The sequence below is a fragment of the Ursus arctos genome, unplaced genomic scaffold (genome assembly GCF_023065955.2).
Source record: "Ursus arctos isolate Adak ecotype North America unplaced genomic scaffold, UrsArc2.0 scaffold_24, whole genome shotgun sequence".
Lineage (NCBI taxonomy): Eukaryota > Metazoa > Chordata > Mammalia > Carnivora > Ursidae > Ursus > Ursus arctos.
Window position 1 is genome coordinate 39,557,671 of NW_026622919.1, and position 26,589 is coordinate 39,584,259.

At 35.7% G+C, this 26,589-nt stretch overlaps 1 protein-coding gene across 6 annotated transcripts in view; it reads right to left on the reverse strand.

The window, feature by feature from the left end:
- NF1 (neurofibromin 1) overlaps positions 1-26,589 on the reverse strand; it is a 258,716-nt gene that overhangs the window by 156,595 nt on the left and 75,532 nt on the right. For all 6 annotated transcript variants that reach the window (XM_026517664.4, XM_026517666.4, XM_048223273.2 and 3 more), the window contains exons 8-14: positions 26,235-26,392; positions 20,351-20,524; positions 19,749-19,871; positions 19,431-19,505; positions 14,020-14,151; positions 7,483-7,617; positions 3,641-3,754 (exon numbers count right to left, since the gene is read on the reverse strand). In XM_026517664.4, coding sequence (XP_026373449.1) covers positions 3,641-3,754; positions 7,483-7,617; positions 14,020-14,151; positions 19,431-19,505; positions 19,749-19,871; positions 20,351-20,524; positions 26,235-26,392 — 911 coding nt within the window. The remainder of the gene's footprint in view (positions 1-3,640; positions 3,755-7,482; positions 7,618-14,019; positions 14,152-19,430; positions 19,506-19,748; positions 19,872-20,350; positions 20,525-26,234; positions 26,393-26,589) is intronic.

Below are 26,589 nucleotides of genomic sequence, written 5' to 3' on the forward strand. Positions count from 1 at the left end.
TACTGACACTTTTAAGTGGCAAATTCTCTCTTTATAGTTTTGTTTGAAGAAACTCTTTTTTAACATAATGAAAGGCAATGTATTAGCCTTTTCCCTGCCTTAAAATGATTGCTTTCCTTGTTATGTTGCCTTCCATTTTATTTTCCACATATAATTTAACAAAGCTGTAAACATAATACATTCATTTGACATTTCATTAACATTCTTCCATATTGCCATGTGATCTGCATGTTTTAATGGATGTTTAATAATTCACCAAGTTGAAACATCATTCTGTCATTGAATAGTAACCTGTTCTCTTACTAGTGAATATTTTAAATTCTCTAATAGTCTCTCATTATAAATCAGAGCAATAAGCATATATACGTGTGTGTATGTGTGTGTGTGTGTGTACCTTTCCCTTTTGAACTGTATTCACAGGATGAAAAAAAGTTACAGAAATGGAATTATTTGAACAAAAAAAATGAGTAGTTGCCCAACTTCTGCCAAATACTGTCAAAGAGCCTTCCAAAAAGAATGCGAGGAGTATACTAATTTATAGGTCCAACAGTAATGTACACAAATATAAGTAATGAGTGAAACAATGAATGCTAAAACGTTTTTGGTAAAATGAAACATATAGTACAAACAATAAAGTAGCATATCTTCTAGGTATATAGCTCAAAGAATATTTACAAATGTACATACTCCAGGTAACCATTACCCAGATCAACACTGTCGTGCCTAGAAGCCCTTTTCATATTCCCTTTAATCATTAGTGCTTGACAAAGGTGGCCACTGAACTGACTTCTACTGCCATAGATCAGTAGTGCCCATTTGTTATTTACATAAAGGGAATCATACAGTATGCTCTCTTTTGTTTGGCTGTTCTCACTGAACATTACGTTTGTGATACTGATCCATCCACGCTCTGCATTTAGCAGTAGTAGCTCATTCTTTTTTCACTGTTGTAATCAATGGAATGAATATAACCAAAATTATCTATTACTGTTGATACACTTGAGTTGTTTTCAGTCTTTTTTGGGGGGGAGGGAGGGATGAGTGCTGTTACAAATTATACTGCTATTAATATACAGTAATGGTATATTACTGTAAACATGTATATGCATTTCTATTGGACACATACCTAAGAATAGAATTGCTAGGTCATACGTTTACTTTGTAGATACTGCAAAGCAATTTTTAACAGCGGTTGTACTAATTTACATTCTTACTAGCAGAGTATGAATGAAAACATGATGTAATCATTCGATATTTCATAAAACTTTTTATTACTGATTTCCAGCTTAATTACACTGTAGTCACAAAAAAATTCTGAATGCTTTCAATCCTTTAGGATTTGTTGAGACTTACCTCATGCTCAGGATACACTGAATGTTCCATGTGTACTTGAAAAGAGTGTATTTATTGAGTGCAGTGTATGCCAAATAGCTCATATCTGATAACTATGTTGTTCGAATCTTCTATCCTTACTTTCTTTTTTTTGGCTTGTTTATTTCTATCAGACTTTGAGAAAAGTATGCTCAAGTATGCCACTAAAACTGGAATTGTCTCTCTCTACTTTTACTTCATATGTTTTTATCTATTTTGAAGCTTTGTTTTTTAAGTTCATATAGAGTTTTATTTTCTCAGTAGACTGGACACCTTTGTGATAATGAGATGTCCCGTTTTCTCTCCCGTAATGCTTCCTGCTCTAAACTCTGTATTTGTGTATTACCCCAGCTTTCTTGAGTTCATGTTTGTGTGGCATATTTTCCTATCCCTGAAATATCGACCCCACGGTGTCTTTATATTTAAGCTGTGTCTCTTATAAAGACCACATAGTAAGACTTTTGCACTCTTCGGTGTTCAGCTAGGAGAAATGAAAGCGTATGTGTGGACATATGTACAACTTTGTACATACATGCTCCTAGAAGTTTTATCTGTAATAGCCAAAAACTAGAAACAACACAAATACCCATCAACAAGAAAATGGATAAACAAATTGTGCTATGGCCACAAGATGGAACACTATACAGCGTCACACATGCAGTAATGTAGATGAGTTATTGGTAAGTATGCGGAGTTAAACAAGACAGAAAAAAAAAAGTATACTTTATGACTCCACTTATATAAAATGCAAGTTCACCTGCAATAACAGAAAGCAGATCAATGGCTGCAAGGGAAGCAGGGGAGCAGACAGGGCAGCAAGAAGACAGGAAGGAAGGGAACACAAAGGAGCAGGAGACAACTTTCGACAGTGATGGACATGTTCACCCAACTGGCCACTAACAGGTGAATAAACTGTGCTTTAATCATCAAACAGAATACTTATCAACAATTTAAAAAAAAGGAGCTAACACATTAACATCGTGGATGAATCTCAAAACCTTGTGAGTGAAAGAGGTCAGACAAAAAGAAATACACAGTCTAAGATTTCATTCATATGAACTTCCAGAACTGGCAAAACTAATCTATAATAGAAATCAGACCAGTGGTATTTGGGACAGGGAGTGGGGGCATAAGACACAGGAGAACTTCCCAAGGTAACTAGAAATATTCTAAATCTTCTATGATTTCTATTATATGTAAATTATACCTCAATAAAATTGACTTGAATTTTATAACACTATATTTATAAAACTTCATAAAACTATATTTAGCAATCAATATAAAGAATTTTTTTAAGTCAACTGTATTCACACGCACTAGGACGGCTGTAATCCAACAGACAGACAATAACAAGTGTGGCAAGAAGGGAGGAACAGAACCCGTATACGCTGCTGGCGGGAAAAGAAAAGGATACAGTCACTTTGGAAAATAGTTTGGTCATTCAAAAAGTTAAACAGTTACCGTAAGACCCACCAATTCAGATTCACACAAAAAATTTATACAAATTTTCATAGCAGTATTATTCATAATAGGCAAAAATAGAAACAATACTAAATGTCCATCAACAGATGAATAAACAAAATGTCATATATGCATGCACTAGAATATTATTCGGCAATAAAAAACAATGAAGTATTGTTACGTGCTACAATACGGATGAACTTTGAAAACATTATGTTAAATGAAAGAAGCCAGAAACAAAAAGCCACATATTTTATGATTCTATTTCTGTGAAATGGCTAGAATAAGCCCGTCTATAAAGACAGAAAACAGATCAGTGGTCGCCAGTGGCTGGGGTGACCGGGAATGCAGAATGGCAGGGTCTCATTCTGGGGTGACAAAATGTCTCAGGGTTAGACAGTGATGAGGCTGCACGACCTTGTGAATATACTGAAAAAACCCTGAACTGTGCGTTTAAAAGAGTAAACTTCATGGTAGGTGAATTAGATCCCCATTTAAAATTCAACATATATTTTTAAAACTCCAAAAAGTCAACTGCAATCAGAAAAATTTGAGGTTTTGTATTAAATATAAAAATTTGCATGATGTTTTTCTGCTACATGAGATATAAAGCAAGTAAACCCCTTCTTTCTCCATTGAGTTCATAAAACAGCATACAGACACAAACATACCATTTCTAGAAATGCCACCTCTGACAGATGTCCAGAAATGACATCTATCACTCATAGAAAGCACACACGAAAGAAGCATGAAGAATGTACATAGTTACAACCTTTCCTTCCAGAGCCTAGAATTCATCTCCCCTCACCTCCATTGCTTCCTGAGCAATCTCTGGCATGTGTGACTGAGGGACCAGCTGGACGAGCCCTGTTATTAACTCCGCTGTACTGCCTTGGGTTTCAGGCCCCTGTTTTCTTGGATTCTGCAAAGAAAAAAGCAAGTTCAATTTAAAAAACTGTATCTATCACCTGACAGGAGCTAGAGAGAAAAGAGAATGGAGAATGCCTGCTGATGGGCACACTAGGCTTCTTTTTAGGGTGATGAAAATATTCTAGAATTAGATAATGGTGACACTGCACAATCTTGTGAATATACTGAAGACCAGTGCATAGTACACTTTAGAACAGTGAATGGTACGGTATGTAAATCATAACTCAATAAAATACAATAATTGTGGAATGTTTTTAAAAGTCAAAACTGCTTTTGTTAAAGATTTCCTTGAATCTACATCTATAGTGTTCCTTCATGTGAATGATGTCCAGAGGAAATCTTAGTGAAAATTAAACAAAAGCTAGGGATTAATTTCTTAATTAGAAAATTATATCAATATAAGGAGTAGGTAATTTTTTTCCCACTAACACTATGCTGGCTAAATAATACACCTCTGGTTTGGAACTGATCAAAGGCAAAGACCATGCACTGCACAACCACCCTGTGCAGCCCTCTCGTCTAGCACGAAGCACCTGCCCCAAGCCATCCCAGGCTGGAATCCACACTGCCACATGCCTGTACTTCAGTCTTTTTCATTGTGGAAAAACTCTGTGTACTAAGCAAAGCGAATCAGCGGCGTATATAAATGCAAATGTCACCTAAAGAGACTAAAGTGCTTCCTGTAGCTTGGAAGCATCTATTTACATTTCAAGAATATGTGTACAGTTCTTTTTTTTTTTTTTTTAAGATTTATTTATTTATTGGGGTGGGGGCGGCAAAGGGGCAGGGAGAGAGAGAATCTCAAGCAGACTCCCTGCTGAGCGCAGAGCCTGATGCGGGCCAGGGTTCGATCTCACGACCCCAAGATCACGACCTGAGCCAAAATCAAGAGTCAGACACTCAACCAACTAAGACACCCAGGCACCCCTATACGGTTCACTTAAGTGAGCCCAATGCAACTTGTGCCCCTATTTTATTTTGCTGTGGATTCTTTTCCATTACAATGATTAAGGTAAACCCTCATCCCAAGATATCCATAATTCAAAACTATTAGTCTACTTCATAAAATTTAGATTCATTCACAAATAACTCAATAATATTTACTGGATACCAAAGACATGGCAAGTTAAAAAGTGTGTTTCCTAGGGGCGCCTGAGTGGCTCAGTCGTTAAGAGTCTGCCTTTGGCTCAGGGCGTGATCCCGGCGTTCTGGGTTCGAGCCCCACATCAGGCTCCCCCGCTAGGAGCCTGCTTCTTCCTCTCCCACTCCCCCTGCTTGTGTTCCCTCTCTCTCTGGCTGTCTCTATCTCTGTCAAATAAATAAATAAAATCTTTAAAAAAAAAAAAAGTGTGTTTCCTACCCTCTTGGAACATGTAGTCTGGTGGGAAACACAGACATCAATAAAATCACCAGACCAACAACTGTAAAACTGCAAATGAGAGCAGAATTGCAAAGGTAGGTGCTCCTAGGAGCCCCTCATTAGAGAAATGTGGCAAAGTCAGGGAGGCTCCCTCAGGGTAGTGAGAGCAGCTCCAAATGAGCCAGAATTATGTACAGAAAGAGGAAAGGGAAGCATATCATAAGCCAAAGGAACTGCAAGAGAAGGTAGGAAGGAATGGGAGAAGTAAGATGGAATGAAGACAGATCATCATGACTACAGTAAAAAAGAGAGAGAAAAATAGGATGCTAGATGTGGCAGAAGTGGGAGGTGGGAGTCAGACTTCACATGCCCCTGTAGGTCTATTTGGAGTTAGGTCTTTATTCCAAGAGCAATTTCAACTAAAAGATTCTAAGCTGGGCAAGAGGCATGATAAGATTTGCTTTTTAAAGACATCACCATAACTTTAGCTTCAGTGTAAAGAAATGTTTACAGGGAGGTAGAAGAGGGTACAAGCTGGGCCGTGGGGAGGCCTGACAGAATGAGAGGAGTACGCATTAGGGCAGAGATGGTAGGGATGGTAGACAATAAAACCACATGACCTTAAAAATACCATGACTGACATCATTTCATAGCTATTCCTACATTTCTCCTATTTACTACGATTTACAATTCTTCACGTAAATAGGAAATAATTATTTACAGTGAATCACTATTCTAACTTACCTTTGGCTATGCTGAGAAAAGTTGCTTCACCACTAGATGGCAGCAAAGAAAATAATTTCAATATTAAATGACTTCTGGCTAAATTTCAACCTTGGAAAATAGCAAGTTTTGTTTAAATTCTTGTTCTTTGACTAATGAAATCCTTAACACTGAAGGCACCAGTGGCTCTGGCGCATTCTTTACCCTGACGTATAGCCCTGCAGAGCGCTGTGAATATATTACATGAAATGCATGATGAAATCCCACTGAAAATAACTTGTGCTACAAACAAAGACGTGAGGAGAAAGGGGATTTGGTTACTTTCATAGTCTCACTGAGAAGACTTTATGGAATCTTCCGTGCCAGATTCGAACGACTTATTGTATGAAACTCCCACATTTGGATGGGCTTCTTTAAAGAATTCACAATATCACAGGCCTTCCTTTGGCATTACTAATCCCTATAGGACTTGTGTGTGTCCTCTCTCTCCTCTCTTACAGAAAAAATACTCATGTACACGTTTTTTAAAATTCAAGGGGTTCACAGAACTCTTGAAAATATGGACATCAAGTTATGAACCCCTATATATAGTAATCTGAAAGCACATTATCAGCACTTACAAAACCTATTGCTAAACAAAGCAGTAAGAAATTTTTTTGGACGCTGCTCTCCAGGGACTGAAGAAATTTCAACAAAGGTTAAACAACCCTATGACCTTCACAACACAAAACTGTCATATTTAGGGTGTTAATAACATTACAATGGGGTATTAATGACATAATAAATTAATGTCAACTGTCTCTTATTAATAGTAAGAACAGTTAACATTTATTTGGTGCTTATTATGCGTTTATTAAACATTGTTCCTAAAAGCACGAATGTGTACTATCTCAAGCTTTTTAGCAATCTCTCTGAGACAGGTACTCCTCTCATCACTAAGAGAAAAGGAAGACACAGAGAGGTTAAGTCACCCAAATCATATCGCTGATCTGTCTCCGGAGCCCATGCTTTTAATCACTCCGTATAACCAGCACTCATTTACATCGGGTAGTCCCTAACTACTTTGTGTGCCACAGTGTTACTCTCGGGAATCAAATACTCTCTGAAGCTACAAAGGCCGAGGTATGACAATAAGTGCTAACCACACACATCTGCACCCCCTGCTCCTTCCAATACAGTATCTGCAGGCAAAGTCAGTGATAATAGGGTGATGACAGAAGAAAGGGAAATAAAAAAGCCAAATGGTCTGGCAAGTGCAACCAGAGATTTAAAAACCAACTGTGAACATGAGAAAGGACTTGGATTTACGTTTGCTTCATTACCTCCACCCCCACCCCAGGATAATGTCTAAATAATATCAACCTGGTAACAAAGCAAAGAAAGACGATCTTACAAAAATATGTTAGTTTATGATAGGGAAAGTTTAGAAGAAAGGTAAGAAATCTAATTATAGTAGTATTAGAGAAATGCAACTTCTCTGTAAGTTAGTTTTCTTAAAGATGTCTTAGGTTTCAAGCACCATCAGAAAGGATCAGGAGTGTTCTTTAGCTAATAATCATCTCCAAGATCTTGGCATTTCACTTAAACCAAATTAAGTTAGTGCAGTAATTTCAAGGCCTTTTATAAAAAATACTTACACAAAGCAAGAGCTTTGGATCTGCATGAATTAGTTTCACCATGGACAAGAGAAGATACTTATAGCTTCTTGTCTCCAGGTCTGTAGGTTTTTCTTTAAATTTAAGGCTTGTTACTTTTTCTTTAAATGTAAGACTCTAAAAATAAAAACAAAAACAAAAACATGTCATCACCTTGTAAAAAATCAAACATCAAATTCAAGACAATAGCTATCTAACTTTTAAAAATGAATCCATTACAAAAAAGCTTTGAAAAAACAAGATATTTTATACCACCATATGTGTGGTATGAGTAGAAGCATCCAAAGGTAAGTATAAGGTTAATATTACTAAGCTTAAAAAACAAACACAAACTATTTTTGCAACATTTATATTATTCTTATATATAATGTATCTAATAAAGTTTAAGTGACAATCTATTAAAAGTACGAAACACTTTAATATCAAGTTGACTCCAAAGTAAAAGAACAATTTTCCAAACGTGGAAACCATTAGGGATAAAATATTTAGTCTGTAGCTCTCACAATACATACACTAAACTACTCATTTAACAAACATTTATCCCACACAAATATACACAAATATTTCATAGGATCTACATTAATTTTAATAAGATGCATTGTTAATGTACCACAAGAAATGAAAAACCACCATCAACTCTTAAGACACGAGGCAAATAAGATGCAGTCCCAATTTCAGAGATGTTAAAAACTAAAAATAAGTGTTTCTTAGACTTGATGAAATATGTTATAATGGCAATCTCTGTAATTCAATAATTTAATTGTAAGTTTTGCTTTTTCCTTCAATGGCATTCCACCTCTCTCAAGTTATAGAATGCATGTATTTTGCCTGAAGCACATTAGTAAAACGGAGAAAGAACTCTTCGACAAAGACCAGTCATGAAAAATGTGCTTCAGTTACAGAGATGCTATGGTAGATGCTGTGCTGATACCATAATTACGAATGTTATTCAACCAAAAATGCAATAATTACCTTCTGGACACAAAACCACCTCTTTCTATTGTTATAAATCATTTTCCCCCTCCCTTTAAAAGGGCATAAAAATATCAAGTTCTGACACATATGCCTTTATTAATGTTTTCAGTTTTAGGTGTACAACATAGTGATTTAATATTTATATACATTCCAAAATGGTCACCACCATAAGTCTAGTTACCATTTATCACCACACAAAGTGGTTATAACATTATTGATTATATTTCCTATGCTATGCATTACATCCCAAAGTCTTATTGTATAACTGGAAGAAAGTAGCACCTCTTAATCCCCTTCACCTGTTTCATTGATCTCCCAACCCCCGACTGCCTTCCCTTCTGGCAACCATCAGTTTGTTCTCTGTATCTATCAGTCTGTTTCTGTTTTGTTTTTTAGATTCCACATAAGTGAAATCATATGGTATTTGTCTTTCTCTGCCTGACTTATTTCACTTAGCATAATAACCCTGAGGTCCATCCATGTTGTTGCAAATGGCCAGATTCCATTCTTTTTTATGGCTAAGTAATATTCCAGTATGTATATAAACCACAACTTCTTGTTCTTTCGTCTGATGGACACTTAGATTGCTTCCATATCTTGCTATTGTAAATAATGTTGTAATGAACATAGGGGTGCTTGTCTTTTCAAATTAGTGTTGTTTTCTTCAGATAAATATCTAGGAGTGGAGTTGCTGGACTGGATAGTATCTCTATTTTTAATTTTTTGAAAAACCTCCATACTGTTTTCTGTAGTGTCTGCACCAATTTACATTCTGACCAACAATGCACGAGGGTTCCCTTTTCTCCACATCTGCCAACACCTGTTATTTCTTGTTTTTGTTCTAATCATTCCAATTAGTGTGAGGTGATCTATCACTATGGTTTTGTTTGTACTTCCTTGATGTTTAGTGATGTCGAGCATGTGCCTGTTGGGTATCTGCACGGCTTCCTTGGAGAAATTGTATATACACAGATAAAGGCTCTCCAGCATCTATGTACCCATAACAAAAATGTCCAAGTAAATGGGCTCCTTCAAAGGTAAAAAGTGGAGATGTCTATCTGTAACACACAGCCACATCCTCAATGTTTAAGAGTAGTAAGTGCGTATGTTAGTATGCCCAAGAACGATGAAGGGTTTTGGTCCTCAAAGGGGAAAACAGCTATCTAACATACGCGTTAATGCTCAAGAACGGAACTACAGAAAAGAAACACAAAACTTACAAATACTGTTTGCTTTTATATTTATAATCCCGTTGCAAATATCTTACCAAATGTATGTAATAAATTCTGCTTTTACTGTTTGCTCCCATTAAATTCTGTACTTTTTTCATTCCCGATCATGGTAACACCTTAGATCAAAGTGATCAACTCTCACTAAACAAATCTATTTACTAAGTCGTAGCTTAGTGTGACTGCTCCTCCCTGATGCAACCACTGCACAGGAACACAGGTTAGAGGACAACCAACAGACACAACGGTTATCTCTTACTCAGTAAGCATTTCCAAAAAGTTAATAGTTCAATTATGTCATCTCTTAATCTCAGGTATCAGCATATAAATTTTATTCCAGCACTGCTGCCTAATACAGAGTAAGGACTTGAAAGGTTAAATAAAGTTTTCATTTCAAATATCTTTTAATTAATGACCATTAGGGGGTTATATAAAATCAGGAACAACACACTAAAGAAGAAATATATTTCTTAACTAGAAATGCAAGAAAAATAATCCATTCATTAATTTACTGATTGGCCTTCCATACTACAGATATTAGTAAGAATCCAAGCTGGTATATGCTCTTTGGCCAAAGAAGAGAAGCGTCATGCCCAGGAATAAATTCATTAATCAGAATATTTAAGCTGCCTATTAAGGGCCTAAACTATTTGTTAACTTGTTTAAGACTAAGACTGAATTACAGGCATGTAAGAGCATTTGCTGAGCCAGGATCTCCTTAAGAAGCAAAAATTACACGTATTTGTGAAAATGCATACCTCTATTATTAATCAGCTACCTTAGTTTTAAAACAGTAAAGGTGCTAAAAAAGTATTTCAAATTTTTAAAAATACTGCAAAAGTACAAAATGGAGAAGCTATGGCTCAATGTTCATATGGAAAGACTAAAATGTTTAAATGCCAAAGAGCTCAATCCAAGATAATAACGTAATCTTAAACTCTATTAGTAGAAACACGTATGCAGGCACAGCAGGTTAATGGCGTTTTTCAGTTACACCACATCTGGAACACTAAAATCAGATCCTAATACGTCATTTTAATTGAAAAATAAAAAGTGTTAGGTTGAATTCTTTCCAAAAGAGAAGCAAATCAGAGGAGGGTTTTAAAAGCAAATCAAGAAAAAAATTGATTCACTCATTCAACAAATATGTACTAAATGCCTACTACGCGCCAGATACTATTTTAGGGGCCAGGAACCCCGTGGGTGACAAGCCAGACAGAGCTCCTGCTTTGATCAAGCTAATGCACTAGTGAGGGAAGACAGCTGAAGAACTGGACAGACACTGAAATGAATGTCAACTATTCACTAATCATGTGACTATTTGTCACTCATTAAGCATTATTTGTGCAGATCAAACAGTACACACACACACCCCACAAGCTTTTAAAGAAGCTGAAATAATAAAATCCCTCCCAAGGCTAAAATCATATAAAAATAAAAAGAAACCTCAGGACTACAGGGTAACTTCATTGAAATATCTGCAGTGCTGTCTTAATGGAAGAATCAGAAGTGTTCTACGGAGCTTAAGAAAAAGAGAGGATCAATGATGAATGGGAGTGATAGGGAGATGAGTCCATCTTGGTTAAAGAAAAACCTTCAAATTGCTTTCCTACAAGAAATACATCCACCCCATATTATAAAGCCTTCTTACAGATTGAACTCCGTGACCGCTACTTCTGCAGTAAGACAAAGGCTCCAGTTTATCAGAGACACGAACCATTTGAGTCAATGCAAATGAGGACAACCCGCTGAACATGTCATGTAATACAGTGGTTCTCAATTGGGGGCAGTTGGCTCCCAGGGCAAAGTGGAAACACCTGGAGACGTTTCTGGACTGGCAGGACTGGTACTACTGGCATGTAGTGGGTAGAGGCTAGAAATGCTGTAAAGCATCCTACAACATATAAGATAGTCCCCTACAACAGTCCCCTATAACATTCCAAAATATCAATAGTGCCAAGGTTGAGAAACCCTGATGTCACATATTTAAACCATGTATTATGAATTTCTGTGTTTCCAGACTTGACGGCCACCTGTAGTGAGCTCTTTATTAGAAGTTTTCAAGCAAAAGCTGCAAGACTGACATCTTTGTGAGAAAGTTCCTGTCTGCTTAGTTCGTCATGCTTCCCTGGTGTTAACATTACGCCTGGCAGCTTGTGGGAGAGCTCAATATTTCCACATTTGTTGTCTGACTGTTCACTCACCAGGTTTAAGAGGGGTAAGATTCACCTTAAGGACCATCTAACTGGATGGACGGATAACATTTTATTATTCTAAAAAATTATTTCATATTAAATCTGTTAATTAATTTTTCTGGTAAGAAGATCAGCCAGAAAGCTCTCCTTCAGCCACTATGTACAATTATATACATATGTGTGTGTATGTGTGCGTATATATATGTATACATATACATACAAAATTTCACACATATATACATACATAAATATAAACAGCTTAAGAATGATTTTGCAAATCAAATATATACTGAGGCTTTCAGAGAATAATAGCAAATAAAAACTAAATTCTTATCATGGGTGTCCTTGGACCAAAAGAAGTCTAGTTATGGCTTTTATGAAATAACTTTCAGTAATACAATATGTTGCTTCTAGAAGTAGTTAATACGTAGAGCTAAGAAGTACAATAACTTCTAAATGTAGGGAACATTTTCAGACTACCAATCAAATTTGTCTCTATTCAAAAGAATAATTTAGTTTTATTTTCTTTCGGTTCTCATGCACAGAAAATTAAATTGCAGACGGCTGGTAAACTGGATATTGAAATTAAAGTAAATATTGACTTCCTACCAATTTTTATTATTGGAGGCCATTCATTTTCTACCAGAAGAAGTAGAAAACTTAAAAAGTCAAATAAAGTTCTAATTCCCTAGAAGATATTTAAAATGAATAATTTTTAAACAATTTATTTTGTCATTTTCCAAAACAACTTTTGAAATGTCTAGTTAAATGACATTTAAGTAACTATTACTTATGTTTACCTCCAATTAACTTAGATTGAAATTTTCAATTTTCTAAAAAATTAAGTACTTGGTATCACAAAAAGTCAACTAAAAATAACTCCGCATTTTATTTATTTTACTTAAGAAAACATAATTGCCATGCTCTTTGGCTCTAACTTTTTAGACTAAATAATTCCAAAATATATGGCATAGCAAACTTCTCTATTTGAACATCTGAGAGAAATAATCCTCAGGAACAATTACTGATGACTGGATAAGAGTGAACTACACCTGTATTAAACCGAAATATTTTATTGACTAAGGGAACTTGGGAAAAGAGAAGCATGCTAGGGAGGAAGCTATTTAAATTCTAAGTGTGGAGTGGCTCATTTACTAGATAAAACCAATAGGTAAAAACATGCTACATTTTCATCTGAAATGACAGGATGTGACTATTACAGTAACTATACACAGAAAAGTCAAAGAAACCAAGGACTTTTCTGAGGTAGTTACAATGGGTCATACTTACAGCCACAGAAGCCCACTGCCATGCAAAACAGTGACTGGTTGGCATCTGACCATGTGAGCGACAGCAGCCAATAAGAACAGAAAATAAGAAGCAGAAGACAAAGCACCACCAGTCAATGTCAAGAGTTGCCATGTGTAATACTCTTGCTATACATAAATACCCAGAAATGACTTCTACGATCTCTGTCTGTTTAAACTGGTTCCGTATGAGTTTTAAAATTCCATTTAAGAATATTTATGTTAGAATACCTCATTTAAAAACACTCCTTTTACTAAGTTTAAACAAACTTCAATATCAAAGTGTCTATCATTTTTAAACACAAAAAGCATATTTGCTGAAACATGAAATATTTTTATTTTAAATAAAAATGTTTAATTTTATTTCTAATTTCCTATGTGCAATGTTCAGGATCCAATGGGCAAAAACCGTGCATTAGTAGAAACATTCACTCTAACCCAGGATTTAGGCTTCCCTTACTCATCCCCAACGATGAGGAACAAACCAAAATATTTTGATTCATTAGGAAAAGTTACAGGAAAAAGAAAGTAAAAAAGACAAGAAAGAAAGAGAGAGAGAAAGAGAGAGAGAAATTAAAGATTTTAACAGCATTTTGTGAGAAAATTTCTCTGAGAAAAATAAGTTCAACCCACTGACATAGTGAAAAACAAATACCATTAACTAGCATTGCAACAACACTGCAGTACACAACATACCACACTTACAGAAAGGAGGGACTCATTTGATTTTCTAAGATAAAAAAGCAGGAATAGGATAAGGACACTGGAAAGCAGTAGGAGGAAGGTGGGATGCAAATTCGTGACGAATCTTACCGGTGCCATTCGTATGGCTGGGTGTGCTCCACAACCCTGCACGGCTTTATGAAGGGTTTCGCCAAACATGTTTCGAAGCTCAACTGAGTGACAATATACAGCATCAATCTTGGGCCACCAGTCCAACGCAGACTGGAGAAAAACAGGGACCATAAGAGAGGAAAAGTACAAATTTGCAGGAGTTATACACTCTGGTTAACACTGTTGCCTTATATTTTATCCTTCTGTGAAAAACTTCTAAGACCATGCAAACACACACCATGATTTCCAAAGTCTTCAAATAATCTCTTTAATTCAAATACTAACCCATACACTTATTTTAAAATATAATAATGAACATGAGACAAATTGCCACTTCATGTGTATGAGCATAAGCTAACTGATAAGCTAATGAATCTGAAAAACAGTCTTTAGAGAGCTAATTCTGTAGCCAATCTTTTTTTTTTAAGTCTAACATTTTATACATTTCAGAAACATAGGCATATATAGATAGTATATATTTTCCCATGTAAGAATGCTACTATCAAAGCTTTAAAAAAGATTAGTGGTTCAACACAATGTTGAAGGAATATGTGGCAAACCATCACTTATATGCCTACAAACAACAATGGTAAGTACAACACAAAATTAGTAAATGAGATAAAGCTATTAGTAAACCTATAATCTTAAATTGATATGCAATGATGGTACAATACACGAAAGGACTAATGATCACCACAAAGACAAACTGATCATAACTAAATAGATTTAAAGGTAATAATTTTATGTAAATATTTATCTATTTCAGTTTCACCTGTTTAAGCTTTGGTTCTAGTTTCTAGTGCCTATTTTATTTGAATGGTGCCTAATTTAACTTTAATTACTATGTTATGAAAATCACTAAAGCTATAAAGTCTGTCTATCGGTTAACACAAAAACGGATGCATTTTCACTCCATATGGAGAGCATACAAGGTATGGGACAACTCCAGACGTAGGCTTCCAGCTTAGACACTCCGCTCCACAGGAAGCACCTGAAAGAATGACTGAACTAGCACAGGAAGAGGACTTAAGAGCATCACACCCTATTCCCAGGTTCCTTCTCTCCAAAATGAAGCTAAGTTCTCAACCTCTAATTTCTTCACTCATAATTCTCAGAATATTCTAGGTAGCATCAAGTTACCTTAATCTAAAATTAGATTACAAACTCAAATTACCTGATAGTAAATTATGCAATCAACCTATAATACACAATTTGAATAGTAAACTCTATTTATAGGAAGGGACCGCAAAGCTGTGAGGGAAGAAATAATTCTCTTTTGACAGTATGGTTGTTTCTGCTATTCCCCCAACTCTTACTTTATTTAAGCTAATTCCTAACAAATTAACAAATCTTAGTTTGGTTACATAATGGACTCTTTAAACTTTGGTCAATTTAGTCATCTGATTTGCCCAAGCAATCAACACAGCTTGATTTCCATACATTTACTAATTTATACAGCTTGTATTAATCAGCCTAAAGAAACAAAGGCTGAATGATCACAAAATGCACTGAGATAAGGGTCCAACTCATTCTCCTGACCCCATATCTTGTCACAAACTAATAACTAAAGAAAGATGCATTTCAAATAACACCTATCCAAACTATTATGCTACATCAATAGTTACTGGAATCATATCATGGTACCAGATGCATCCTATAAAATAACATGATTTTAACTTAAGATTTAGTGATTTTCATAACTGCCATTTTTCAAAATATAAAAATTTATTCATTTTAATGTAAAAGTTAAAGATACACTTTCAAATAAAATATGCACTAAAAACTAGGCATCATGTAGTTGGCAAAAATTATAGTGTTTTAAGCAGTTACTAAATGTGTCCCTTCTGAAACTAGTCAACTAAAGTAGACGTTCCCTTTTTTTTCTCCTTGAAGTTTACTGCCAAACAAATGGCAATACTTTTACAAGTACATAGTATGAGCAAACTATGGCAATTCTTCAAGAGATTACTTAAATAAATTTTCAAGTGCCTTGGCGAGAACTTAACCAACCTCTCAGTAGGAAGAGATGTCATTCTCAGTATGTGAGCTATCTATAAGAAAACCACAACAAACGGCATAAGGAAAAAACCAGAACACTAAGTACTGAACAGCTACAGCATGTTCCGCTGATCACTAATTTTTCTGGGTCACCTATGTGTATTACTATTTCTTTAATTTCCCAATTATAACAACATACCTAATTTAACATAAAGGAAGCCAATGAAGATTAAGAACATAACACAGATCTTATAATTATAATTCATCTCTTAGAGCATGCCGTAATAAAAAAAGTGACAGTACCATGAATACCACTTTCAAAGCTGACAAAAGTCTATAGTATAATAAAATTCAAAGAGTGAACAGATTTTTAGATTTCTTAGGAAGAAACAGAATATTTTAGATCTAAACAGCATACTTATGAACAGAGTATGTTTCCCAGAAAGAAAACAAAACTGCAAACCACTATCAATTCTACATAACCCCTCAAAAACATATCAGTAAAACTTTTATCTTATTTGACAATGTGACAGTAAGAAACAAAATCTGTGAATTTGGCTGAAGAACCATGGAAGAAAAGAACTTATGAGGTGTATTGAACCAAGAATCAATGAAAAGGAAATCTTACACTAAGAATAAATTTAAGTTTAGGAGTCCAAATATCTAAGAAAAACTTCATGGGATTTCAAGACAAAGTATTTCCATAACTGTCTTCAGTGAGACTCTGTAATGGTCAATTCCATAAATGTGCATAGTTATTTTATGAATGGTCCTTTTCAGTCAGAAAGTACTTCAGATTCAATCTCTATTAGCCTCAAACCATAGGAAAGAAAAAAACCAACCCTAACAAGAAACAACTTCTCAAACATTCTATAATATGATAAAGTATCATCATCTAAAGTATACCTTTAAAAGATATGTTATAGACTCAAATGTATGCTTTTTGTCAAGCTATTCCTTAAAGGTTACTGATGCTGAGTATTTTAAAACTTAGCCAATATAAGTTTTTTTTTTTTTTAAATAGACTCCATATTGACGTGACCTCTGATACAGACACACTCCACCTTCACACATGCAGTACTCATCGGAGTACAGAAGGATGCACGACCACTTCACCATATACACTGAGGCATGCATGAAGTACCACTCCAGGCATGCTTTAAACCCACAAAGGAGCAGCTCAGCCACTTACAGCAGTGCCAAGTCCATGCTTGAAAGTGCTCTATATATTCAATTGTAGACAAAAATATTTCACAATTAAAGTAACTAGCCACAAAGTATCAAAAAAGTATACACTTGGGTTTATTAAATACAGGTTTTAAGCATTTATGTAAAACCACCCACTCTACTAAATGGAATGCTTTTAGTGTTATAAGTCAAAGGACAAAAATAATATTTCAATTCTGAATTACACATAAACCTGAGGGGGGAAATCATCTTTTTTTTTTTTTTTTTCCTTAAAATGGTCTTGAAAGTAAACATTGAGGACACAATGTCTTGGCTCACTACCCTGAAAAAAGTAAAGTAAGTTTTTAATACAAACATACCTTATCTGCAATCAGATTCATTAAGCTTTCCCTTTTGGGATAAATAACATTTAGCCTAAAATTTAACCCATGGATATTCAACTGAACAACGTATCATTCCCTCAAGGCATTTTAATTGTTCATAATGTCTGGGGGTGGGAGAAGGGAAGTGGCCCAAACAGCATTTAATGAAATGAGGGTCAGGGATACGCTAGGCGTCTCGCAATATACAAGGTAGTCCTGCACAACAAAGAACTGCCCTGCCCCAAATGCTACTAGCACCCCACTGAGAAAAGCTAAATGTGTCACTAAACAGATTTAGAGTTACTCTTCCCCTGCAGGAATGGATAAAAGAAAATAGGGGTGGCTGGGTGGCTCAGTCGGTTCGGCGTCCGACTCTTGATCTCAGCTAGGGTCATGATCTCAGGGTCATGAGATGGAGCCCCGTGTTAGGCTTTGTGCTGGGTACACAGCCTGCTTAAGATTCTCTCTTTCCCTCTGCCTCTGCTCCTCCCTCTCTAAAAAAGTAAAGAAAAGAAGAGAAGAGGAGCAGAAGAAAAAAGGCAGAATTTTACACATCCAAGGCAAATGAATGTGCGGAGGAATTTTTAACTCATTAGAGATACACTCTTAAAAATGGGGGGCGCCTGGGTAGCACAGTCGTTAAGCGTCTGCCTTCGGCTCAAGGCGTGATCCCGGCGTTATGGGATCGAGTCCCACATCAGGCTCCTCTGCTGGGAGCCTGCTTCTTCCTCTCCCACTCCCCCTGCTGTGTTCCCTCTCTCGCTGGCTGTCTCTCTGTCACATAAATAAATAAAATCTTTAAAAAAAAAAGAATGGAATTTGACTATAAAGAGGACAAATAATACCTAAGTAAGCCATGATTAAGGCCCTTTCTAAGGCAACCGTCTCAGGCCCCCTCCCTCTTTGGGAGCTTTGTACTATCACTCAATAAACTTTGCTTTGCTGCCCACCAATAAATAAATAAATAAAGCCCTTCTGAAGGGAGAAAAAGAAAAGGCTGACCAATTTTTACATAAATAGATAAAAGTAGAGCTCGAGAACCTTTAAAATATTATTGTTCGTAACCAGAAGAACAGAATTTGGCAGAATTTTTAAGATCAGGAGTCCAAATATCTAAGAAAAACTTCATGTGATTTCAAGACAAAGTATTTCCAAAACTGTCTTCAGTGAGACTCTGTAATGGTCATAAAACTTCATGGTCCAAATCTGATAAGGTTTCATTATCATTCTACCAATGTATTCACATCAGAGTCGAAGGTTTCACAAGTACCTTTTAATGAGCTCGCGTATTTTTATCTGATATGCTTTTGTATCATGTCAATACCTCTATTTAAGTGTGTTAATATTTATTTAAGGAAGACTAAAAAGTACAATCAAATATGATCTCACCATTTTTGAAATGTACCATACTGGCCTACAACATAAACAGTTACTACTTTTAACTTAAATGGTAAAGTGGCAAGTCAGAATGTATCAAATGCTGGGAAAAGGCTAGGAGTATTAAATTATGTTTAAAGAGTCTGGATGAAAATATTCAATCATATCCTCAGTGGCACTGTTCATAAGGGCTTTTGATGCAAATAAAATATTTTAGGTTTAATCTTTCCAAAGGATCCTCTTAACTCCACTTTTCTCAATAAAGTCCCTCAGGTCAAATTGAAAATGAAAAATACAATTGTATATCAGTTACTAGATATAATCACCTGTGAGAAATCTCCCTATACCATACATCTAAGTTCAAAACCTTTTAAAAACCAAAAATGTCTTTCTTAAAAAGAAATTAAAAAGTAAAGAAAGGAAGAAAAAAATTTTAAGTAATTTAGCAATACCTTTTGGACTTACATTGGTGATGATTCGATGGAGTGAATTTACCAGCACATAGTGAAATGTAGAAGGGGAATTCTGAGCCAGGCAGATCTACAAGGGAAAAGGAAAAAATTGGATATTATTTCTGTGAGAAAAATATTCAACACAAACGAGGATAAAAAGAAGCAGAAAAAAGAAGTTTTTAAAAAACAGAAAAAATTCTTCAGGTCTTAAAATTAACATTAATATATAATATTGAGAAATACCAAGTCATCTTTCTAGTCCTTTCACATTCATAAAGAAAGGATCAACAGCATCAGTAAACATTAACTGGATGAACACCAATGCTCTCACCTTAAAATGTTGGTTGTTGTGAGGGCTTATACGAAAGCAAGAAACGAGGCAGTCAATCATTAGATCCACGTCTGCAGGCTGACTGCCTCTTGAGAATGGTTTACTTGGATTAAAAAGCAGGTTCTGTGAAAATCCCAAAAGAAAACAAAAGCCTTTAAACAATCATGCAGTATTTTTTTAAACTAGTATTTAATAATATCAACACAGCATCCACATACAGGGAAATAACATTCTGTTGCGAGAAGCAGCACAAAGCACTAACGCTGTGGTTCATCAGTCTGACAAAATTCTTACTATACCAGATATGGTTCCTTTCAGGCCCTAAATTCTACTACATTATTTTAAAACCAAGCCTGAATATTTATGATCACTTAAGTAAACCAGTTAATTCTGTGTTTTCATCATATTCTAAGCCAATTTAGTCTGAGTAACACAGAAACAACAAAAGCAGGCCTTATGAACTTACCATCCAAGACAATTCAGAACTTTAGGGTTAGCAATGATCTCTGACAATGATCTAAGCATTGTAATACTTGACTAGGAGTTTATTTTTCCTTTAAGTTTTCTTGAAGTTTGTAGTAAAGAAATAACAAGCATATTACCTTAAGATCAACCACCATGGACTGAACTAGTAGGAAAATGACAGAGTTATCTTCCCAATTGATGTAAGTACTTGCTTTACACAGTTTGACACAAGCAATTGCAGCACTTTCCGTCAGCTGCCTGCTTCCTCCGTGGCCAGCAAGTGCTTTTCGTAGACTGTCCAGAAACAACTTCTACAGAATTCAAATATGGAAAGGAGTTTCTAGTTAATAAATGAGCAATTTCTAACACTTCAGATCTAACAAAATAGCAGATGATCAGCCTCTAAAAATATTCTCAAACTACATAATTGATATTTCTGATTTTTAACTGCACAATTTACATGTTTCTCAAATCCAAAAAACTAGAATCCGTTCTTCACTTTCTGTGTTGAATTATTAAAGGAACTTAAGACACAGTGCTTCCCAAACAAGGTAGCTGACTTCTCAACCCTGAATTCAGCTGATTATATTCTCTTCCTAAATATTTCTAAATATTACACTGTCTTGGTTGTGGTCTATATCAAACCATTGATCCTTTTCTAAAACTCCAGGCTATATTCAACCTTTAGCCTTCCAATTAAGGACATACCCAAGGCTGTTCTACTGCTCTAAATAAATTCTGTTCCTCACAAAAAGTTATCCATTCCTGTGATCTCAAGCCCTCTTTGCAGCACAGTAACAAATTTCTCCTTCTGCTTTTCTCCTAAATGAAAATCTCACATCTCCATTTATATGTATTCTCAAATATAATGTGTCAAAAGCTAAACTGATCGAACAACAGCAGAATATATATTCTTCTCCAGTACACAAGAACAATATCGAGGACAGACAATATGTTAGGCTATAAAATATATCTTAATAAATTTAAAGAGACTGAAATCATACGAAATATTTTTCCTGGGGCACCTGGGTGGCTCAGTTGATTAAGAGTTGGCCTTCAGCTCAGGTCATGATCCCAGGGTGCTGGGATCGAGCCCCGCATCTACCTCCCTGCTCAGTAGGGAACCTGCTTCTCCCTCTCCTTCTGTAGCTACCCCTGCTTGTGCTCGCTCTCTCTCTCTGTCAAATAAATAAAATCTTAAAAAAGAAAGAAAGAAAGAAAGAAAGAAAGAAAGAAAGAAAGAAAGAAAGAAGAAATATTTCTCTTGATCACAATGAAACTAGAAATCAACAGCAGAAAGAAAACTGGAAAGTTCAGACACATGAACACCAATGATCAAAGAAAAAAATCATAAAGAAAGTTAGAAAAGATATCAAAATAAATCAAAGTGAAAACACAACAACAAAAATGGCATGCAGTGGAAGCAATGCTAAGAGGAGAATTTGTAGCTGGAAACACTCACATTAAAAAGAAAGCTCTCAATTCAATAACCTAACTGTGTACCTTAAGGAACTAGAAAAAGAAGAACAAACTAAATCCAAAGCTAGCAGAAGGAAGGAAATAATAAAGATTAGAGCAAAGACAGAGAAGAGAAAAACAACAGGAAAAAATCAAAATCAAAAGCTGGTTCTTTGAATGGGCCAAGAAATGTGAGACCTTTTGCTAGATTAAGAAAGACAGACAGAAGACCCACATTACCATAAATCAGAGCTGAAAGTGAGAACATTACTATTTCTAAAGAAATAAAAGATTATAAAATAGCACTATGAAAAATTATATGCCAACATTGGATAATTTAGACAAAATGAGCACATTCCAAGAAATAGACAATCTACCAAAACTGATTCATTAAGAAAGAGAAAAGCTGAATTGACCTAGAACTAATAGGGAGATTAAATCAGTAATCAAAAAACCTCCCAACGAAGAAAAGCCCAGGACAGGTGTTTTCACTGGTGAATTCTACCACACATTTAAATAAGAATTAATACCGCCAATCTTTCTCAAACACTTCGAAAAATTTAAAGGAGAGGGAACACTTCCTAACTCATCTCACTAGGCCAGCATTACCTTAATGCTAAAGCCAAACAAAAACATGACAAGGAAACTAGAGACCAATATCCCTAAAAATACTGACGAAAAAATCCTCAAGAAGAACTAGCAAACCAAATTCAGCAGTTTATTAAAAGGATTATACACCATAACCAAATGGGTTTTTTTTTTTAATGATTTTTTATTATATTATGTTAGTCACCATACAGTACACCCCCGGTTTCCGATGTAAGGCTCGATGATTCATTAGTTGCGTATAACACCCAGTGCACCATGCAATACGTGCCCTCCTTATTACCCATCACCAGCCTATCCCATTCCCCTACCCCCCTCCCCTCTGAGGCCCTCAGTTTGTTTCTCAGAGTCCATAGTCTCTCATGTTTCGTTGCCCCTTCTGATTACCCCCCCTTTCTTTATCCCTTTCTTCCCCTACCGATCTTCCTAGTTCTTATGTTCCATAGATGAGAAAAATCATATGATAGTTGTCTTTCTCTGCTTGACTTATTTCACTTAGCATTATCTCCTCCAGTGCCGTCCATGTTGTAGCAAATGTTGAGAAGTCGTTCTTTCTGATAGCTGAGTAATATTCCATTGTATATATGGACCACATCTTCTTAATCCAGTCATCTGTTGAAGGGCATCTCGGCTCCTTCCACGATTTAGCTATTGTGGACAATGCTGCTATGAACATTGGGGTGCATATGGCCCTTCTCTTTACTACGTCTGTATCTTTGGGGTAAACACCCAGTAGTGCAATGGCTGGATCATAGGGTAGCTCAATTTTTAACTTTTTAAGGGACCTCCACACTGTTTTCCAGAGTGGCTGTACCAACTTGCATTCCCACCAGCAATGTAGGAGGGATCCCCTTTCTCCACATCCTCTTCAACAATTGTTGTTTCTTGCCTTGTCTATTTTTGCCATTCTAACTGCCGTAAGGTGGTATCTCAGTGTGGCATAACCAAATGAGTTTTATTTGTAGAGCGCAAAAAAGGTTCAACAACAAAAATTAATCAATATACCAAGTTAGTAGAATGAAGGAAAAAAACTCACATTATCCTTACAATTGATGCAGAAAAAACATTTGACAAAATTCAACACCCTCTCATGATAACAGCACTGGATAAGCTAGGAATAGAAGAAAATTTCCTCAACACAATAACAGCTATATATAAAAAACGATAGCTAACATCACGCTCACAACAGTGAAAGACTGAAAGCTTTTCTCCTAATAGGAACAAGATAAGGATGCTTAGTTTTGCCACTTCTTTTCAACATTATTAGGGGAAGTTCTAGGCAGAACATTAAGGAAGAGAAAAAGAAAATTTAAAAAATTAAAAGTCATTCAAATTGAAAAGGGAGAAATAAAATGGCCTCTGTTCTCCGATGATACAATCTTATTTCCAAACACCTTAAACACACACACACACCTGTTAGAGCTAAAAAATTCAGCAAAGTTCTAGGATACAAAATCAACATATAAAAATCAGTTGCATTTCTAGACACTAGCAATGAACCATCTAAAAAGGAAAGTAGGAAAACAATTCTACTTATGATAGCATTAAAAAGAATAGAATAGTTGGGAATTAACAAAGGTGGTGAAAGCTTATCCAATGAAAACTCTGTTAGAAGAAATTAAAGACATAAATAAATGGAAACACGGGGCGCCTGGGTGGCACAGCGGTTGGGAGTCTGCCTTCGGCTCAGGGCGTGATCCCGGCGTTGTGGGATCGAGCCCCACGTCAGGCTCCTCCGCTATGAGCCTGCTTCTTCCTCTCCCACTCCCCCTGCTTGTGTTCCCTCTCTCGCTGGCTGTCTCTATCTCTGTCGAATAAATAAATAAAATCTTTAAAAAAAATAATAAAATAAAAAAAAATAAAATAAAATAAATGGAAACACAACCCATGTTCATTGACTGGAAGACTTAAGACATTGTTAAAATGTCCATAGTACCCAAAACAATCTGCAGATTCAATGCAATCCCTATCAAAACCCCAACAGCACTTTTTGTAGAAATAGAAAAACCCATCCAGAAATTCATATGGTATCAAGTAAAGAGAAATTGCCAAAACAATCTTGAGAAAGAACAAAGTTGGAAGACTTATACTTCCTGATTTCAAAACTTACTACAAAGCTACAGTAATCAAAACAATGTGGTGCTGCCATCAGAACAGACCTATACACCAATGAAACAGAATAGGAAGTCCAGAAAGAAATCCTTGCATAAACGATCAAATTATTTTCAACAAGTGTGCTAACACCATTCAATGGAGAAAGGACAGTTTTTTGAACAAAAGGTGCTGGGAAAACTGGATATCCATATGCAAAAGAATGAAGCTAGACCCTTTCCCCTTACCTTATACACAAAAATTAACTCAAAATAGCTCAAAGATCTAAACAGCTAAAACTATAAAACTCCTAGAAGAGAACATAAAAGAAAATCTTTCAACATTGGATGTGGCAATGATTTTTTTGGATATAATACCAAAAAAGCACTAGCAACAAAAAAAATGGATAAACTGGACTACATCAAAATGAAAAACCTTTGTGTATCAAATGATACTATTATGATTCCATTTATATGAAATATCCAGAATAGGCAAATCCACAGAGACAGAAAGCAGATTGGTAGTTGTCAGAGTCTAGAGTGAGAAAGGAGTAAGGAGTGACTGCTAACAGGTACGAGGTTTCTGTTTCAGGGACAAAAATGTTCTTGAATTAGATAATGGTGATGATGGCACAACTTTTTGTATATGCTAAAAACCACTGAATTGTACACTTTAAAAGAGTGAATTTTATGGTATGTGAATTGTATCTCAATAAAATGAATACATAAAGTCATGGGCAGGAGCAGTATGACCAAAAAAGTTAAGAGACAAAAAGAAAAAGAGTAGACTACTACAAATTTTAAATATCTAAACAGCAAAAACCAAAACAAAAAAATCCATAAAGTTTAAAAAGAGAAACTAGGTAAAAAGTGTACACACAACGCATACCCTACAAATCAATAAAGAACAGACAATTTGAGCGCCTGGAGGGCTCAGTGATTAAGCATCTGCCTTCAGCTCAGGTCATGATCCCAGGGTCCTGGGATCGAGCCCCGCGTCAGCCTCCCTGCTCAATGGGGAGCCTGCTTCTCCCTCTCCCTCTGCCCCTCCGCCCGCTTGTGCTCTCTCTCTCAAATAAATAAAATATTAAAAAAAAAAAAAAACCCAATTCAATGGGAAATGAGAAATTCATGTAAGACATACAAATGATCAATAAACATTTAGGAAGATGTAGCTGTGATTATTCAAATACTACTCACTTAAGAGTAGTACTGAATTTATAATAGCTTTTTACCTCTGTTTATTTTCCCAAGAAACAGAAACCCTCCCAAAAATTACTCTTTTGACAGGCTCCAAAAGCAATCTAACATGAAAAACGGTGTCCTCACAATGGTACAGACCTAAGTGGAGGACCACAGCATCACAGACTCTAAAGGATTACCTAAGTTCACTTAGTTAGCCATTAAGTGCATAAACTCTCTGTCCAATATTTCTGCAAAGTACTGAATCATTCTGCTGATTCTGAACATCCCCATCCACAGGCAAGTCATGCAGGAGCCCACTTCCTGTTCACTCAGCTAAGAGCATTTCTCCCAAAGTGGCACAAATTAGTAAATAAATAAAGAATGCATTACCAAAACAAACTGAATACAGAAATTCAAATAAAACAATAAGATTAACCCTACCCTGCTCTATCTTTTAAAAATTTTAAGAGTCCCTTAGAATTAGCAGTTGTTATAGTACCAATTTCACTACAGACAGCATATATGGTATCCTACCTTCCTAATAAAATGCTATGAAAACTGTTCTAAAATATCTAAAATGACTTACTAGACAATTTCATTAGCACAGAGCAGAATCACCCCTAACTACATGCAAATAACACAACACAAAAGTGATGGATTCTAATAATTCTGCCCTCCTCACCTTATTCATGTTGTTTTCATCAACCACATCCTTGGATATATCCTGGATTATTTCTGGACACAAGATAAGGAGAATGATTTGTAATGGCCAAACTGCTGCTTTACGTTTGGTGCTTTCAGCAAAACCATCCACCAAGTCAAACAGTTTTTCTGCACACTCTATGTGAAAAATACAATTAAATTATATTACTAAATGAGAAGAATATCTCTGGCATTAAACTAAAAGGTGTCACTATCCAAACACCCAAAGGTCACATTTTTAAAAGATAAACTGGGAAGTTCATTAAACAATTAAATTTCAGGTAAGCAGACAAGCAGTACTATATTGTCTATGTATTAAAAGAGCTATTTTGGGG